Here is a 20,549-nt window from a genome sequence, read left to right as displayed (position 1 = left end):
CTCGAACCCGTGTCCCCTGCACTGGCAGGCAGATTCTCAACCACTGCGCCACCAGGGAAGCCCGGATCTTACAATTCTTGCCCTGTCCTCTTCCCCTCCAACACAGGAATGGTCCAGGCCACCTGGGGCAAAGCCTCTGCCTGATTCTAGATGACTCATTCCTCTAGCCCTGAAACTGCCTGAGCCCTGCTCATCATGCCTCCAGCCCTGATCAGCACAGAATATTCACGACTCCACATCTTGAACTCTTCACAAATGCATTTACTGAGTAGCAAATAGATCAGCGTGGCATATTTCCTGTATTGGGCTTTCGGAATATAATTATCCTGGATATACATAATGAGGCTTTCAGGCTAATGAAGTATGTAGCTCTACTTTCCCATCCCATAATAATATTACAAATTCTTGAATTTATTTTTGATGAATTTTTAGTGTCTGCCCTATAAGCTCTCACTTCTTATTGTTAATGACTGTGACTTTCTGCAGTGCCCCACCATGACATGTGGTTTCTAATGCACAAGTAGGTGTACAGTTACAGTTAGAATCGGCATCAACCTAAAAGTAAAGTAAGGATATAAAGTGCATGAAAGCACACAAGCCAAGTGGAAATCCTATTTCATCTATAAAGCAGTACTCAAGCATACACCCTCGCAGCTCTTCCTCAACCCAGGGCTGCCAGGTACAGCCAGGCAGGCTGTGTACTGCACAACAAATAATGTCCCTGGTGTGATGCAACACTGATGCCTGGCCTCTCCCCATGCCCTTGTGCACACACAAAGAAATTTTTTAAAAAATCCTAGTTTGTCCCACAGAGAAGTCACAGGAAGCTACTGGAATAATCATGAAAGGTTTTTACTTACAGGTAAAACATAGTCTTCTTTCTTAAAATCTGACTTCTTAAATTTATTTCTTTTTGGAGCCTCTGTAACCATTTCTGAATAAGATACTTCAAAGGACAGCTCTTCAGCTTGTAGTGGAATGTCCTTTTCCAGATATTCATCATCTACAGAACAGAGGATGTGGAATATTTAATATGCCATTTAATCAATCAATACCATTTACTGTGAAATAAGCACAAAATATTTACAAGTTAATCCATAAGCACGTTAGAATGTTTACATCCCAGGAAAAGCATTAGACTCACCCAGAATGATTTCAGTTAAGCAATTAATGTAGTGTCATCAGATTTCCACATGAACAAACTTCTATAATCGCTATCCAAACAAACTTTCTATTTAATCTGATGTTTTAAATTTTAGATGTTTATGTCTCATGAAAAGCATTGAAGATTATTAGATTATTAGAAAGCCCAAAATGAAATATTTCTATATATTCTCATGATATTAAAATTAAGTCCATCCAGACCCAACGTTGCTGCTATTGGGGAAGCAAAAGCTTAAAGCAGAGGGAGAAAGGGTGGAGGCCCCACAGAAAATTCCTGCCTACTTTCATTCCTCTTGGGTTTTTTCCCAAACTGTGGAACTGTGCCTCTTAAGATTTGTTCAAATTCAGTTTGCCCTTCACTACTAGATTCGTTCAGGTGAATTAATCCTAATTCTTGTGATTTTGTATTGTTACCTGACCTCGTATGATGCACATTACAAAGCTAAACAGGTGACAAGTACTGTCCCATATCCATGTTTCTCTCAAGTCTGAAATTAAGACAATAGATTCCTTACCAAAAACAAGTGAAATCAATTGAGTAAACCTAAATCTGATTTTTGACTAAGAGTTTGGCTTGCGATCTTGTTTCATTGCCTGGCAAAACTGTTCATATGTCATGAAAAGAATTATTTGATTACAAAAAAAAGAGCTCATCTCTTTTACCCTCTTCTATAGACAGTGACTAAATGAAAACCAAATAGAACAAAAGGAACAAAAGATAGAAATGATAGAAGACCTAGTTAATCTCAATTAAAAGTTTAACGGAGAAATTTGTAAATCAACAAATTTAAAATTCTAAACAGTTATACTGAATTAAAACACAATAAATGGATACAGTAAGAACTTAGAAAATAATGAGGGCACAGTTAAGATTTTCACTCATCATACAGAGGCTTGCATGCAAATCAGAGTTAAGATTAATTGTTAAATAAAACGCTAACTTCTTAAGGACCTATGGACAGATTCTTTGGACAGTGTTGATTATACAGGCTGATACTCCAAATCACCAGACTATTCCAGGTAGACTTTTATCTTTCAGTGGTATGAGTTGAACTGAATAACAATATGGCAGCAAATAGAATGATGCGGAATAATTTACATCAAATCCATTCTCTTCGATTTTTCTTTTTTTTTGGAAACAGCTTTATTAAAATGTAATCCACATGCCTAGAATTCACTTACTTGAAATGTATAGTCAATGGTTTTTAGGATATTTGCAGAGTTGTACAACCATCGATCAATTTTAGAACATTTTCATCACCCCAACTTATTTGAGTTTTGAAGCTAATGTTGCAAGTATGGGGTTCTGCTGTATCTGAGAAGACGGTGCATTATTTAGGGAAAATTTTGAGGAATCACAAAAGTGTGGCCTAAAGGGGCCTATTTCTAACAAGGAGGATTTGAGATTCCATACTGAGCTCATGCAGAGTATCCAATGCTCAAGTGGAAGAGGCCCATTTAAAAGCTAACCCTGTTACTCTGTATATCACAAGCTGCTCTGCTGCTGCATTTACTTGAGCATAATTACAGGTTCTTGGAAGTGGTCTACTTCCTGGTCTGCTTGATACTGTTAAGCAGATCCAGATTACCTGTGAGAGAGGCCCCAAATCAAAGACACTGCCTAAATGAGTAGTTTCTAAATGATGCAGTGGGAGTAAAGGTGGAAAAGATTCTGCTTCCAATCTGGCTCAATTAGTTTCGTCTGGTATGACAGATGGGCTGTTTGGAGGTGATGGGAGGAGAGGCCCGGGTGACAGAATCAAAAAGGGGAGAAAACACACTTACATTTTGCTTTCAGAAATTCACTGCTCACTGAATTGAGTGCCAGCACAAAAGCAAAAAGACACAGCCTGAGCTCAGTAGGAGTTTGTGTCACTCACCACTCACTGCGTTCTGCACTGACTGTCCAGGGTCTGCTGAGCCATTGGAATGAGCTGGCACATCTGGAATAGTCTCCAGGATAGACTGTGAAACAAGGGAAGACAAACACAAAACAGCTGATCATAAATACAGTCTACCCTGTGTTTCAGCCTGATTTATGTTCTGCAGTATATTTGAATTCTTTTCACAAAAAGCACTTCTTGATTCCATGAAGGGCTTGCATCTGATTTCCTTTGTTTTCTCACTCAGTTCAGACCTGTACAGCTCACACAGTTTTCTCAAAAGAGAACTAAGTCAAGGTCAAAATAACCACATCTTCTTAAATGTTTGTTGTCATACAGTTCCTAACGTAAAAATTACAACGCTTGATGTCACATAGTTTGACGATTATTATATTTGTTATTCTTGATGCAGCTGGTCACACATTTTGGTCGTAAACTCTAAGTCATGACATAGCTAGGTGGTTAATAACAGGGATGCTGGAGCCAGATTGCTTGGATTCTAATCCTGGTTCTTCCACTTCGTGTGACTTCAAGCAAGTTACAGGACTCTCTATTGCTTAATCTCCTGATCTGTAAAATGAAGATGATAACAGAACATATTTCAACAAGCTATTAGGAATTTTAAATGACTATAAATCACATGGAACAATATCTGGCACACAGTGAGTACTGCATGAGGGTTAGCTACTATTAATATACTCATACATTAACTTCTTCGCTAGGAAATACAGAGTGATAATAACTACCAAAAATTTAAGTACGTTTTCTAGTTCAGTGTCCTCTCTTAATTAATTTCCTACTTTCTTCACTGCAATACTGCCAAAGCACTGCACTCCCCTGCAGTGTTATCAGAAGTTGAGTAATTAACTTTGTAGAGCTCTGTAGAGCTTTGTAGAGCTCTAACTCAGGTTGGATGGGTACTAGTAAAAACTTACACACAAATTCTACCATTTCGACCAATATAAACTTTAACGTGGAAGTTATCAGCTGTGAGTATGTGTGAGGGTGAAAATCTGCTATTCCATCAAGAATCTTTTTTATGCTCTTCATACATAAGTCTGTTCTTTTTTCCCTAGAGCCTGATGTTGTTTCTTTTATGCTCATATTTATTTAGCAATATGAACTGAACACCTGCTTCATGAAAGATCCTTTATCATGTAATACAAATTGCACAAGGGAATCTCGAATGCTGAGCTTTGCGCTCTCTTTTTCCTATTTTATTCCAAAGGAGATGACATATATTATTGTGTAAACAGAATGTGAATATATTACCAACTATTAAAACACAGATGCTCAATTATGTAATTGGTGGCTCTAAAAACTAACACTACAGAATAAAGATTACCTATGCACTAAAATCCTTAAAAAAGATGTGGAACACTTTTCAGTGGTTTCCTTACGTTTTTCTAGAAAGAAATGTTTTATTAAACTTTGTAATAACTCATCTATAGAAGAGAACACTCCTGAAAATTGAGAAACACTCATGTAAGGCTTGAAGCTGATGGCTTGGGATCCTTGAATGGACTAAATGTCAATTTTGTAATCTGTAAAGTGGAGAAGTGCCGTCTGCTGTCTGGTTTAACTGGCCTCCAGCCAGCCTATAGTATTGAATGAGGTCCCGCTTTTTGTAATATAAGTTATTCTGGGACTTTCCTGGGGGAAGCAGAAATTTAAATCGTGACCCTTGCTCTTTAGCTATTTATAATGAGGAGAAGAGAGTAACATTTATGGAATATTATTAAAAGACAATTTTAATATTATTAAAAGACAATCTACTCTTAAGAGCTAATTTCTACACTACTAGTGTTTACTGGAGAGTAAAGGAGAGGAAAGAGGTGCCACCCAAAAGGTTTCACTGAAGAGGTGGCTGACCTTGCACTGGAACTCAAGGAATGATGAAAAGGACTTACAAAGGTAGGGAGGTGGGCAAAGCATTCAGGCCAGACATGGAATTATAAATTTCACGAATGGAAATCTGAAGCATTTTGGCTTCATGAGAGGATCACGGAGAGCCTGATTTGCCAGGAGTTGAGACAAGGTATTAGAAAAATATGAGAAATATGTTAGTCAAGAAGGTTTTGAAAGCCAGGTAGAGATTCTCAGACTTAGACTCATAAAGGTTAAAACACAACAGAACAAACAAAAGAACATTCATGTGTTAAAGCAAGGGGATGACTTGGTGAAAATGAAAAGGAAGATCTCTCTGCCAATAAAGGGACCATGAGTTTTGAAACAGGCTGAATGAAAAGGCTCAGTGTTTGGTATTCATAATTTTAAAACATCCATTTACTCATTAAACATATTAATATTAGAATCTTTAAAATATTTTTACTAGTGATTTTAATGTATTTCAAACATAAATCCCACTCCCATTTAAAACAAACTTCCTTAGCTTGTCCATAATGGATCCTACCATTTCCCTACATGCCCAACCACTAGAGTTTCCCACTGGGGCCTCAGCTGCTTTAGGAGAGGCAAAGCTTCCCAGCTAACAACACTTGCTCTGCTGCCCAAATCCTACTGCACTGGGATTGGAGAGTAAGGGTTGAAGGATTATTATTTTAAATTCCAACATTTAGAAGGTTAGCACTATCTGCTTGAGTTCTCTTAAAACTAGACTTTGACTATCTGATATTTCCTTCACATTAAAGAAACACCATACCAAATATTTTCCATGTTCATTACTTACAGGAGAAACTCACCGACTCAAAAGATGTTTCTGACCTTCCTGACTGGCTGCTTGGTTTTTTTCTCATGGTTGTAATCTATGTGTTATAACTCTATATACTAAATCTGCCTGTGCTTCAGTCATTACAGACAATAAGGCTCCCCATATTCCTCTTCTGCATCTGAGATCAGAACTGATAAATCCACCTCTTGCATCCACTGTGCCAAATTCCCCAGAGCTGAACGTAAATAAGCCACATTCACTGACAAATACGTAACCGATTTTGAAATAAAAAATATAATAAAAATTACAAAATCTATCCAAATGTGAACTTAAAGGCATTCCGATGACATCTATGACATCTGAAATTATAAACTAAATATTAAAGACAATGAGAGTAATAAATTCCAAAAATCCATGTGAATAGCTGAAGTATTATTCAGATTACTTCTTAAACTTAAACACAAATAATAAAGTTTAAAAATAAATGGAATATGGGGAGGGGGTGGGGTGAGATGTGACAGGGTAAGAGAGTGTCATGGACATATATACACTACCAAATGTAAAATAGATAGCTAGTGGGAAGCAGCCGCATAGCACAGGGAGATCAGCTCGGTGCTTTGTGACCACCTAGAGGGGTGGGATGGGGAGGGTGGGAGGGAGGGAGATGCAAGAGGGAAGAGAAATGGGAACATATTGTATATGTATAACAGATTCACTTTGTTATAAAGCAGATGCTAACACACTATTGTAAGGCAATTATACTTCAATAAAGATGTTTGAAAAAAATAAAAAATAAAAAAAATAAATGGACACCAAGGGGGGAAAGCGGCAGGGGGCTGGGGATGGTAGTGTGATGAATTGGGCGATTGGGATTGACATGTATACACTGATGTGTATAAAATTGATGACTAATAAGAACCTGCTGTATAAAAAAATAAATAAAATAAAATTCAGGGAAAAAAAAAAGTTGCTGATGTAATGGATAAGTTCCAAGCAAATTCTTCTAAAAAGGGATATTCTGAAATTTTTGTCTCTGACATTAAAATGAGTATATATTTCAAAAAAAAGAAAAAGAAAAATGTTTATAATCCAAGAGACTAGGAAAAAGTATCCAAGTAGACCCAAGAATGAATGAAAAAAATTAATAAGGATTAAATAAATTAATACGATAGAAAAAGTAGGCTTAATTAATTAAAGGTAGTGACTTTTAAAAAAAATACTGCCAACACAGGCAAGTATTTACATTCTGATAGACATAAATTTTAGGAAGAAAAAAGAAGTAATAGCTACCTTCACAGAAAATTTTTAAATTATGCACCTAAATAAATGTGTGTATGTATATATATATATTTGTGTACATATGTGTTTACACACACACACACCAACATATATTGAAATTTTAAATGAACTGGATGTTTTGCTAGAACAAATACACATTACCAAATTCATACAAGTTGGGATTGAAAGGAATATAATCCCTAAACCATATCCATTGAAAAATTAGTCAGAGCATTAGGTCTTCAATGATGCCAAGCCTTGGCATAAAACTGTATATAATAGTTTTTACAGATTATATGTTTACACCAAAGTTTAATAAATAGCTCCAAAATACTGAAAAAGATTCAAAGTTCTCAACATGTTTGTACCAAGATTAGCATAACTCTGGTAATAACAAAAAGAAATTATATATTATAGGCTAACCCCACTTACTAGAATAGTGGTTAAAAAAATCTAAAATGGTAGCAAATCATATTCAGTAGCATAAGAAAAGAATAATATAACACAAGTAGGGTTTAACTAAGCAATGAAATTATACTTCAACATTAGAAAAACCTATCAATGTAATTTCCTAAAGTAATTGTCTTTTAAAGAAGAAAAACAATACATTCATTTTAATAGATGATACAATCATTTGATATAACTCAACCTCTACTCCTGATAAAAGTAAATACAAGGCTCAGAAACCCAGAACAACTATTCTTCTTAATAGTGAAACTTAGAAGAATTCATGAGAAAATCAAAAATGTATCAAAAGATCTCCATAATTATTATTCAATGTTATAAGTGCTTGAGGTTGGTTCAATAAGATAAGAAAAGTAAATAAGATGAATAACTACAATCGTCCCTTGGTATTCATGGGGGATTTGTTCCAGGACCCCCAAGGATACCAAAATCCTTGAATGCTCAAGTCCCTTATACAAAACATTGTGGCGTTTGCATATAACCTATGTATATCCTTCTGTATACTTTAAATCATTTCAAGATTACTTATAACACCTAATACAATGTAAATGCTATGTAAATAGTTGCTGGTGCACAGCAAATTCAAGTTTTGCTTTTTGGAACTTTCTGGGATTTTTTTTTTCTGAATATTTTCAACCTGCAGTTGGTTGAATCCTAGAATGTAGAACCTAAAAATAAAGAGGGCTAACTGTATTTTAAAGAGTGGGCAAATAAAACTTTCAGTATTTCAGACGATGTCTGCACAAATTATAAAATCAAATGAAAAATTCTAAGAAATAAAAAAGAATTTTCAGAAAGGAAACTATAAGAGAGACTTTTGTGAGTAACAAAAATACTTTCCTTGTATATCCACAAAAACAGACAAGAAGATACCATGAAAAACCCTTACCATTTAAAATACCATTGAAAGCTATTAAGTTCCTAGTAACTAACAAATGAAAAAATGTGTAGGAAGAAATATGAGAGGAAAATATGAAATTTTATTGAAGGATAGAAGATACAAATGAATGGAAAGACACAATTTTTCTCAGTGGGAAGATTCAATATTTTAAGATGTGAATTCTCTCTGACAATCTTTAAATTCAATGAAATTCTTAGTGGAGTACTAACAAGATTTTTATTTAATGGGTAGTGATAGCCTCAATATAAATGCATCTGAAAGAAAAAAATTTCTGAGAAGAGGAAAGAAAATTTTGATTCTAAACAATGATGGCGAACTTGTAACAAATTTAAATAAACAAAACATGGAGTCATAGTAAGTAGGATAGACCCTGTATACGTAGAGAACTCACTTATCATAAAGGTGCAAATCAAACAAGTAAAAAACATGAAAGAATGAAAAAACAAGATGTTGGTCAAGCCAAGGCTATCCCCTCGAAAAAGATAAAGTTAGGTTACCTACTTTATCCCATTCCACAACATAAATGCCAATAGTGAAAGTTGTCAAGAGCCTCTGGAGTCTTGGAGATGACAGGAAATAGTCAGTGAGATTTTCCCTGACAGGCCGGCGAGATTTACCTTTATAGGCATCATGGCCAGGACCCCTGAAGCCCTTGCCTCCACTGCACTGAATCACTGGAAATCCCACCATGTAGAAGAAACTGGGGAACCAAACCGGGGTGCCCATGGCTCCTTATAATCAAGAAGCAGGGAAGTCAAAAATGTGTTTACGTCATGGTAAGAAGTTCTAGAATGATTTTCAGTACAGGTGCAGAAAGAGTTAAGTTGGCATCTGTGGGCTACTTTAGCAACTAAGCAATTTGTTTAACATTTCAAAGTAAAGATATTATGAGTAACAAACAATCCAAAGTAAGTCACACTAGAGACAGGTACCAATGAAATTTTTTTGAGTGTCATTACTGCTGAAACTTTTACTTATGTCATTATTGACATTCAATCAGTTTTCAGAAAAACAAAATGAAAACAAAAACAAAATCTGAGTGACTAACTTACCCCAGGAAGCTTTATCTATAACTGCCATGCAAGATCATTTTCTGTCTCTTACACTGTCAAACTTTCAAGGATCCTATCTGTAGACAACACGTGTTCAATAAAGATTTGGTGAATGAATAAATCAATGAATCAACGAATCAGCAAAGAATGAAGAAACAGAAAAACGTCACAAGCATTGTGGTCACAGAGCTGCCATGGAAAAGCCTAGAAAACAGGCCTACCCAACCTCCTCTTCTTTAGCAACTCAACTGTGCAAACACCATGCTTCAAGTTCTGCTTGGTGTGTGCACAGAACTACACACAGTACTTTCTTGTTGGCTTATAGAACAGGTGAAGTCAGCTAGGGGGCAGACGAGGGGTCAGAGACAGGAGCTTTCTAACTAACTAACACTAACACTAACTAGAAAGTGGGGAGAACCGCTGCTGGCATGGAGCAAGACTTGCATTTTAGACCCATGACTTGCAGCCACGGCGAGGATGAGATGGAGGGTATAAGCTAAAGTCCGGGAGATCACTTAGGCGGCTGCTTCAGTAACACAGAAAGATGATGAGTTTCTGTACTAAGGAAGTAGTTGTAGGAAAAGAGGGGAGTAGACATATTCTAGAACTATGTACAAGATAAAATCAACAGGTGTCAGAGAAGACAGGTAGAGGTGAGGCTAAGACTTAGGGCTGAGTCTTGGGCACATGGGTACCTCCAGCTGAGACTGAAAATGAAGGATCCTGGGCAAGGCCTTACTTAGAACAGGAATCCCCGGTCACAGGGGGACAGCACAACCATGTAAGGTCTACTGTAGGAAACTCCTCATTTCTAGGAGTTACCAGTTTGTAAATGACTTACTTTGTTTTCATCACTAAGTGGGGTGAACTGGAGATTATCTCTAAAATAGAGATATTCTCACTTACTTGCATTCCAATGCGTGGTCTTAAATGGGAAAGTAACAGCCGAATTTAAAGCCAGTAGGTCAGAAACTGTGGGTAAGCCTTAGCCTATCAATGCTATAACCTGTAGTGAGTGCTACTGACAAAAATCACTCACATTATTTTATGCTTCTTAAATGATCACTATGAAACAAAACAAAACAACCTCATAACCAAAAATCTAAAAACACAACAGAAAAACTCATTCATGTGGGGCTAATAGCATTATCTCCCTGAACAATGGGGGTGCCCTGGGAGTGCGTTGTGCATATCAACTACCCAGTGTATCACACTCGACAACAGATGAGAAACTACTGCCCAGGAGAACGTTGAATGTGCCCCTCCATCTGCCCGTCTTGTCGTGCTCTTTTGCCTTCCATCAACTTGCCATTGGAGAACCACTACTTTATCTAACAGGCTCTCTCACTTCTTCTGGTCCATTATGCCACACCCTGACAGGGCTCTTGCACAGAAACACCAAGTGGGGTTCCCAGTGGAGGTGGGGTGGGGGGAGGAATGACGAGAGTTTGAGACAAAGAAAAGTAGAAGTTCTACTACTCAAGGCCACGTGAGTTAATCTGTCGTAAGTGGTGGGTTTGTTTGGATGAGTCCTGAGATCCAACGCTGGACACACAGGCAACAGTGGAGAGCCTTCAATATCAGGAGGAGGAAATTTTAATTTATCCTGCAGGTAAAAGGACTTCTGAGTTAAGATGGCAGAGTCAGGACAGATCATCTGTATGAACTCAGACAAGGGGACAAAAGTTAACAAATCGCTCCATGTTTGATGCTCCTAAAGAACACTGCATCAGTATTAATTTATGGAGTCCTCTTTCAAACTGATCTATTCATTCCTGTTTTGAGTCTCTTTCTTCCTAATTTTTATAAGGTTGATGGGTCTATTGGCAGCTGTGGTTTCCTCACAGTGTTAGTTCAAGCTTTTCTCATCTGTTTGAAAGAAATTGCTTCTTCTTGCCTTGAATTTGCAATTTTGCCCCGACATGCAATCATCTGGGCATGTGATGACTTACCATAGAGCCACTCCTGGGAACTGCAAAACTCCCTTCTTCATCTTGGGACCCATCTGACAGGGTAGTAATGTTGAAAGAAGCATCATCTGGCTAAATGGAGAAATGAAAGCACCATTCTTATTCAGGCAAATACTTTCTAACATGTTTGTGTATTCCACTATGCGTACGTATTTCGATATGTGTGGCAATACACAGAGTTATGACTGCCAGGGCATGGGCAATTGCACCAGCCCTTCAGGGCTCATCACTGCGAACCACCTAAATGCCTGGCCCTCTGACAGACCCTGGCCCTGCGGCAGACGCTGTTCTTGTCTGCCACAAATTCTATTTTCCTTAACAATATCTTGGTTTTGTTCCAGGGAGTGAGGTGTTAAACCAGAGAACTTGATTTCCAGGCTTCTTTGCAGCTAAAAGTGATCATGTGACAAGTGTGGTCAATGAGGTGTAAGTGTAATATTACGAAGAGTGCCTCCAAAAAAAGTTGAGGCTTTCCTGACCAAAAAGAGTAGGGTCAGCTGCTACATGCTCATGACAGCACTCTAGGTGACAGCCTGGAGTTGCCAGGCATCTTGCTCCAATGAGGATGATGGATGGCAGAGATGGCTGGGTCTGTGCTAAGGGGCATCACGTGGCTGCCCTGTCACACTTGGACCGCCCCCTCTTAGGCATCTCCACGTGAAGCAAAGCAACTCCGACTTTTCTATTACATGCGGCCAAACACAAACTTAACTTGTCTAATCTTATTTTTTTTAAACAGACCCTAGGACTACCTTTCACAGTGATTAGAATTCAATAACAATAGTACCAGATTGTTTTTTCATTTATAAAGCTTGAAGTAGATTTTTGCTTTAGTGTACAATGGCATTACTGAAATTTAAGAAATGAATATTCTTTTCTTTACTGAAGGAACCTTATGGCAAAATCGAATATATTTGATACTTACAAAAACATACGATATTTTGTTTTTTAAAAAACTGTCATTCATCTTTCTTGACCATATTTTCTAAATTTTCTATAGACGGTATGTGTTACTTTATAAAATAAACATAGGACTCTTTTTTCTTTAAAGGAACAAATAGAACACAAGATCTAGCACAAGAAATTTAAGTCAAGATGGCAAGCTGACAATCACCTAACTCCCCTCACCCCAAATCACTAAAAATGGCAGAAAATATATAGATATATATTTTAAAGAAACAGCTTGTTAACAGCAATGGAAACCAGCAAAGAATTCCATAGCTGATAGAAATTTCTAGAAGAAAAGCTAATAGAATTGATTTGGTAAAATAAAAACCTCTACTTGAAAACAGCATAAAAGAAAATTTTTTAGAGAGAGAAGAGAAAAATAACAGAAGGTACAAAGAGTAGGAAAGGGCCACAGGCAAATAGTTAAGAGCTGTTTACAAAATATTGATAGAGGTCAAGTAGACCATCCCTCTTTAAATATGCAGACAGCCCCTAAATATAACCCTAGAACCGCCCCCCCCCCAATTCTGTCTAAATAAAATGAACTAACTGCCTTGGGGTGGGTGGGCTCCTAGTTTGAGTACAGTTGACCCTCTGTCTCCACGGGTTCTACATTTGCAGATTCATCCAACCAGGATGGATAATATTTGAAAAAAATTCCAGAAATTTCCAAAAAAACTAAACTTGAATTTTGCATATGCTAGTAACCATTTATATAGTATTTACATTGTGTTAGGTATTATAAGTAATCTAGAGATGATTTAAAGTATTCAGGAGGGTGTGTGTAGGTTATATGCACATACCACACCATTTTATATAAGGGACTTGAGGACACATGGATTTTGGTATCCTGGGGGGTCCTGGAACCAATCCCCCATGGATACTGAAGGAGGAGGGGGTCTAAAAGAGAAGGAACTTGGCAGACCACAACAAAAGAAATGGAGGGGCGGCTGAAAATGAAATCGGCTTTGCCTGGATGAAGAATTCTTCATTCCTTTCATCAATTTTGCATTTGGGGAGTGTTTACTGCACTAACCCACCTGCCCCCCTCTAAGCAAGATGAATGAAATAAGGGGCTGATTCTTGTGAAAGTTCAGAATTCCACCTATAAATTCAAAATTCAAAAAAGTTGCAGAGAGGGCAAACACAAAAAGCTTATTTATAGAGGAATAAGATTCAGACAACCAAAGTAAGATTGTCATGTAAGAGTGTGCAAGAGTAGGTCAATGAGCAATATGGAAAATGCCACTGTGTGGGTTCTCCAGGAGAGCTAAGGTTTTTTGTTAACAACGAACAGTCAGTTGGCACATGTTCCTAATGGGATCCAGAATTTGCTAACCATCTTGTAAGTTCAAGGATTAAATCCACATGCTATGGTGGCGGCGTGAAAGGAGAAAGTTAGAAGTTTCGTGCTAAGGTTGGCACTACATTGCACTGCAGTTGTACTAGCCTTGGTTTATCCACCATTAGTTGCTCACTTTGTGATTAAAACCAACTCCTACTCGTTTAAACCAAGGTTCCTTAGATTTTCTATACTACAAAGCAAACACAGATGCAATTGATCATTTTTAACAGAAGGTATGATTGTATTTTGCAGCGAATTATAAATCAATAGCAAATGTAGCTATTTGATTTTCACTTAAGACATTGGAAATAAACTAGATCAACTACTTTGCCTTTGAATTAACTAACACCTCTAATGACTAATTCATTTATGTTGACTACACATAGGAAAATGTTTCTTTTATCTATACAAGTGATTTGTAGAGTAGTTTGTAAGGACTGTAGACTGGGTTGTAAGCCTTCTGTACAGGTTGTAAATCTTCTGTAAATCTTTTGTAAATGCCCAGATTTAGTGGCATTTGTGATTTAGAGTCAAGATTCAACCATGTATAATATATAAACAATAGACAATCATCTATATTATAATAGACAATTCCTTTATTGTAAGTAGCTTATTGCAAAATAAATGTGTTAGATATTAAAGAAATCATAAAATACTATATGGACTCTTTTGTAAAGGTTTCTTGAGATAGATTATAAAGTATACAATTTGATGAGTTTTGACAAATACATAGACCTATGAAACCATCACCACAGTCAAGACAATGAACAAAACCAGCACTCCCCAAATGTCCTCATGCCCCTTTGTCATCCCTCCTTCCCTCTCCTCCTCACCAACCCCTAGGCAATCACTGATCTTCTTTCCCTCACTATAGGTTAGTTTACATTTTCTGTAATTTCATATAAATTGAATCTTTTTTGTCTGGCTTCTTTCACATGGCATAATTATTTTAAGATCCATCCATGCTGTGTATATCAAATGTTCATTGCTTTTTATTGCTGAGAAATATTCTACTGTATGGATATATCACAATTTGTTCATATATTTAGCTGCAGGTAAAACTGGGTTCTTTCCAGTTTGGGGCTATTAAGCTATAAACATTTGTGGGTAAGTCTCCGTATGAATATATATTATCTATGAGTAGAATGGCTGGGTCTATATGGAAGGTATGTGCTTAATATTTTAAGAAACTACCAAATTATTTTCCGAAGTGGATGGACCATTTTACATTCCTACCAGCAATGTATGAGAGTTCCAGTTGCTCTGCATCCTTAGCACCAGTTGATACGGTCAGCTTTTTTAATTTCAGCCATTCTACAGGGTATGTAGAGATATCTCATTGTGGCTTTATGTGCATTTCCATAATCACTAATGATACTGAGCACTTTTCATGAGATGATTCGCCATCCAAATCTCTTTCTTGGAGAGGTGTCTATTCAAATCTTTTGCCCATTTTAAAAGATGAGAAAAGACCAAACAAAATTTTATCACTGGAAAGCTCCAAGTATGTTCTTGAAACAGAATGTTGATTTGTTTTCAAAAGTAGAGGATTTGTGTGATTAAGTCGAAGGAACTAGGATTTCCCTGGTGGCCCAGTGGCTAAGACTCTGCACTCCCAATGCAGGGGGACCGGGTTCAATCCCTGTTCAGGGAACTAGATCCCACATGCATGCCGCAACTAAGAGTTCGCATGCTGCAACTAAAAGATCCTGCATGCCACAACGAAGATCCCACATGCCACAAGTAAGACCCGGCACAGCCAAATAAATAAATAAATAAATGTTATTTAAAAAAAAAAGCGAGAGAACTAAAGCTTGGAAATACCAGCAGAGAACAAATTGTGGATAATTTTAATATAAAAAGAAAGAGTTGGGGCTTCCCTGGTGGCGCAGTGGTTAGGAATCCACCTGCCAATGCAGGGGACACGGGTTCGAGCCCTGGTCTGGGAAGATCCCACATGCCGGGGAGCAACTAAGCCCGTGCGCCACAACTACTGAGCCTGAGCTCTAGAGCCCACGAGCCACAACTACTGAGCCTGCGAGCCACAACTACTGAGCCCATGAGCCACAACTATTGAAGCCTGCGTGCCTAGAGCCTGTGCTCCGCAACAAGAGAAGCCACCGAAATGAGAAACCTGTGTACCGCAATGAAGAGTAGCTCCCGCTCGCCACAACTAGAGAAAGCCTGCACGCAGTAACAAAGACGCAACACAGCCAAAAATAAATAAATAAAATAAATAAATTTAAAAAAAAAGAGTTATGTATTATTTCTGTAAACAATAGGGATTATATTCTGGAATAAAATGGGAGAGTTAAGTCAATGACCAAGCCTTTCTCTCCTAAAACCTAGTAGAGTCAACAAAACATAATGAAATAAATAAAAAAGAATCCCAGCAACATTCACACGAGTGGTGGTCAGAGAGAAATAGTCCAGGAATAATGTAAATTCTTTTCCAAAATCCGCCTCCCTCCTAATCAAATGGAGACACTTTTGAAATAGACAACTACTACCTCCTCCAAATCATGAGGGAAAACAACTGAAGGTGTGAGTAACCACATCTGGGGTCAATATGAGCAGAGCCCTTGAAACTCAGTCTCTCCCCAACACCACCTCAGTAGGGAGGAGCGAACCTATTGGATTCACCATTTTGCTTTTTTCTACCTGGGAGGAAGTTAGGGGAGGGAATATGAGAATGGAAAAATCAAAGGAAAAGTAGAGTACATAAGCTCCACCAAGGGAGAGAAAAGATAGCGTAGGATAGAAGTGCAAGTAAAAACAGACATGAGAACAGGCTCTGTCTAAACCATAAATAAAGCAATCTTTCCCGTTTGTAAACTGACAGAAGGTGGATCTTTCTCCCAATGTTTGCCTGACTTCGCCCTCCTCTGGGTAAGTGGGGAGTGGAAGTGGCTCTGGGGAAAAGCAGGGGGATGGGGAAGGGGAGGGGCACTAGACACCTAGGGTGAAGAGTGTGGTCAGAACTAAGATGCCTGGCGTTCGCCCTGCACCAGGGAAACAGTGGACAACCTGAGGACACTTACTGCTGTCCTGTGACCTGACGTCCATAGCTGGTGGAGCTGTGACTCAGTGGAACCAACACTCTGATGAGAATTTTTCAAAATAAAAGAAAAATGGAAAGGAACTAAATCTGTCATAAAGAAATGCCTACCATCGTTGGTTTTCTGGGTTTGTATCTGTTTTAATAGAGCATGTAGTTGTTTGTGGCTTTAACTATTAAACTCGGGTTCATTTACTGCTGAATGGCTTCCTACAAATCGAATAAAGGTAGATAGGCATGTTGACAGCTGTAGTTGTCCAGCCACCTGAATTATGTTGCGTTGTTTTGAAGTTTCACATGATCGTCTTGAAGGAACGGCTTCTTTTTTCATCCCTACCCCCAGTTCTCCTGCTATCACTTACCAAGGAACCACTTGTTTTGATAACTCCCGGCAGCTCTTTTTCCCCCTGGGTGCCGTCCAACTGACTAGGATGGTTGTCACGGGTATCGCCTGACTAATGAAAGAAATGAAAGTCATTTTTATCCAGGCATATGTTTCCCAATGTGATTGTTTATTCAATTATACATTACACTAGAATCTGTATAAATGCACAGCCATGTGGAGATACAGAGTTAATGACTACAGTGCAATTGGTAGCATTCACCAATTCCTCCAAAAGGATATTGAGCCTCATAAATGTCATGCACTGCAAAAGAAATGAGTCTCAAAAGCAGACACTGCTACCTGCCTGCCAAAACCCACTTTTCTTTTCTTCTTTAACATGTGAATATCATGATCTTGCTCCAAGATGTTGTGTGTCTATCTAAAAGGACTAAGTGTGATCATGTGATGGTTCCGTCCAAAGAGATTCCAGTGAAACCCTACTTGGTAGAGCATCCAGGAAGGCTAATGTTTTCTTGTTGAAGTGCATGGAATCAGCTGGCTGACGCTCCTCCCAGAACATGGGCATGGTACCTGTGATGCCCAGACACCCTGTAAGTATTAAATACTCGCCTGTATGCTGAGTGGAACAGAATGGAAAGATAAAAATTTGGTAGGTCCATGAGAGGGATATTAGTCAAACCAGCCACAGACTTCTTATTTTGTAAGGAAAATAAACCTCTAATTGTCTAAGTCAGGAAGCTTACTGATTAAACTATGCTATTTAAAAATCAGACTTTATGACTGTATTTTGGAGTGATTTACAAATCAAAAGCAAGAGAATTCAGGGGTTTTTTTTCATTATGAAACTGGAAAAACATTAGACTGATTATCTCACAAACACATATGACTGAACCAAATATTTCATTCCCATCACTGAGTATTGGAAAAGCTCTGATTTTCACTATGCAGCAAATGGATTTGAGACTATTCTAATTGTGATGTGCTGCACTGTAGGCCTTGTGCATACGCTGTAAGATTTTTAGCAGCATTTGTGATATAATGGCATTTCCCCAAATAAGATGCAAATATTCTACTCCATGATTAAAGCAACTTTTTGAAAAATTAAGCATACTGGATATTAATGAAATAAACTTTTACATGAGACCTTAGACACATTTTTCATCTGGCTTTTCCATACTTTCTAACTTTCCCCCAATGTGTATGTATTATATTGCTATGAAGAACACACATCTCCTTGGAAGGGGAAACAATGCTAAAAAGGCAGTACAAGAAAACTTAGGTCAGGATGGAGGTCAGAGGGTGTACCACTCCTAATCACTCAGAATTAGAGAAAGGGCATATTTTTTAAGTATAGCTCCAAGGGCACTGAAAACCAACAAAGTGTTCTAATAACAGATTAAAAATTGTTAGAAATTCCTGGAAAATAAAAAGTAAGTAATTTATTTCATAATTGTAGAGAAATTCTCAGCCTAAGAATAGCATAAGACAAAGAAAGGGCAAATCCACAAAAAAGCAAACAGACCAACAACCAAGCTTAGAGTGGAAACCACACAGGACAAGAAGGGGTCCCAGGGCTAGGATAATTTACTGTAAAGTGTTTCCTTAATGGAAGGGCCCGACAGAACTCCGAACAGTTCCCTTTACACTGAACAGCAGACAGCAGCCACGTATGGACCCAAGGAAAGCACTCTGAATGAAGTGAACTACCTGCCTTGGGAAGATGCCCAGGGTTGGGACCAAAGCAGACCTCAATATCAGGTCACTCTGGACCTTCATGAAAGACATGGATGGGAGAATAAAAGGAGAACATGAGTTTTTTTCTGGGAATGATGTCATCTGCCACTCTCCCTTTGGCATTGAAGGTATGTGCATGCGTGTATCTGTGTGTGTACGTGTGCATGTACGTGTGTCTACGCATGCACACATGCACGGACTCACCCATGTGTGCTGTTAAAATAACGTCCATTCACAGACTGCTCACATACCTTACTGCTTACACAGGACCCAAAGTCAGCCCTCTTATTCAACAAAGAGCCCTTTGGGAAAATATCTATATAATGGCAGAGAAATCATACAGCAATGACATATCCTAAAAGTCATTAACTAGTCAATCCAGACCATCACTAAGGATCATCAGCCACTGGAGAAAAATCAACATTATAAAAAAGTCAGCTGTGGAGAAAATCAACATTTTGAAAAAAAAGTATAGTGATATACATTCTGGGAGAAAGAGATAATTGAGGGAAGAGAAAAAGGCTTATAATGATTTAATAATTTCAAAGAGATCTGAGAGACTATTGCAATCATAAATCAGGACTAACTATAACAGTAAAGGGTAAATCAGTGAAAAAAGGAGGAGTTCTTATGAATTAACAGTATGATCGCTGAATTTAAAAATCAACAGGGACCCAATTATAATCACTCATGACAAAAATTAGAATTAGGTTTCCACAAAATGATGCAGAAAAAATCTCCTAGCATACAGAACAAATGGAAAAAAAAGACATGGGAAATATAAGAGACAATTTAAGAGCTCTGTGAGTTTAATGTAAGAAATGAAGAGAAGAAGAGAGAAAATGGAGATAATGAAGTAAAAGAAATAATGGGAAAAGAATGTTCAGAACTGAAAGGAAACATGTTTCAGAAACAAAAAGCTGAGTGCTGGATCATGATTAAAAAAAAAAAAAAAGATTTCATATCCTGATGGCAGTTCAGGTCTCTAACGACAAAGATAAACCTGAAAGCTTTCAGAAATATAAAAATGAGAGCAGGATGCAAATAAAGGAATGATTTAGAGAGGCATCAGACTTCTCAACATTAACACTATATGAAAAGCAAATAGATTAATATTTACAAATTTCTGAAAGGAAATGATCAACAGCCTAGCACACTGATACTAACCAGTTTAGGATTTAAGCTTTTTAGTTATTAAAATTTAGTAGCCAGAGATATTTCTTGCCAGATTTGCTCAAAGGATAAAAGATGCAATCTGCTAAGAAGATGTAACAGTTTGTAATATATGTGATTATGGAAATTAGTATTTCTACTATTCTCTGTGGTCATTCTGGCGGGCTAGCCCTCATCCTCCTCCAGGCATACAGAGCAGTACTGCTTTCTCATTCTATAAACTGGTGAGTAGTTCAGGGGTGTGGCTGGAATAAAACTTAATCGTTCTCGTCCACCTCAGTGGGAGATTTCTTCGTGTGTTCGTCACCACACTTGCCTTTAACCTTTAAAAGATGACAAGACTGTCAAAGCATTGAAATAAAAGGGATAGTGATAAAAGAGAAAAGAAACAAAATAAGCATAGACTCATCATGTGAGTCCGTGGCTGGACGTGGAGTGTCAATGAGGCAACAAGATCTAAAATAAGACTCACTCTTACACGTTGCCTTGACATCCGGTAAAAGCGGGAGGGCCGTAAGTGGTCTAAGCCCAAGTTCCCCCCCCACTTTGCTCCCTCAGATA

General features: G+C 37.9%; 1 protein-coding gene across 8 annotated transcripts in view; it reads right to left on the bottom strand.

The window, feature by feature from the left end:
* Positions 1–20,549, bottom strand: part of ARHGAP28 (Rho GTPase activating protein 28) — a 163,976-nt gene that overhangs the window by 37,024 nt on the left and 106,403 nt on the right. For 7 of the 8 annotated variants that reach the window (XM_007196178.2, XM_057527217.1, XM_007196181.2 and 4 more), the window contains 4 exons: positions 17,098–17,190; positions 11,367–11,456; positions 3,045–3,129; positions 861–1,003 (listed from right to left, as the gene is read on the bottom strand). In XM_007196178.2, the coding sequence (XP_007196240.2) occupies positions 861–1,003; positions 3,045–3,129; positions 11,367–11,456; positions 17,098–17,190 (411 nt within the window). The remainder of the gene's footprint in view (positions 1–860; positions 1,004–3,044; positions 3,130–11,366; positions 11,457–17,097; positions 17,191–20,549) is intronic. The other variant, XM_007196183.2, reaches the window with a different exon arrangement.

Source organism: Balaenoptera acutorostrata, chromosome 13, assembly GCF_949987535.1.
Source record: "Balaenoptera acutorostrata chromosome 13, mBalAcu1.1, whole genome shotgun sequence".
In the NCBI taxonomy this organism is placed as follows: Eukaryota; Metazoa; Chordata; class Mammalia; order Artiodactyla; family Balaenopteridae; genus Balaenoptera; species Balaenoptera acutorostrata.
This window is presented reverse-complemented; position numbering and strand designations above follow the sequence as displayed.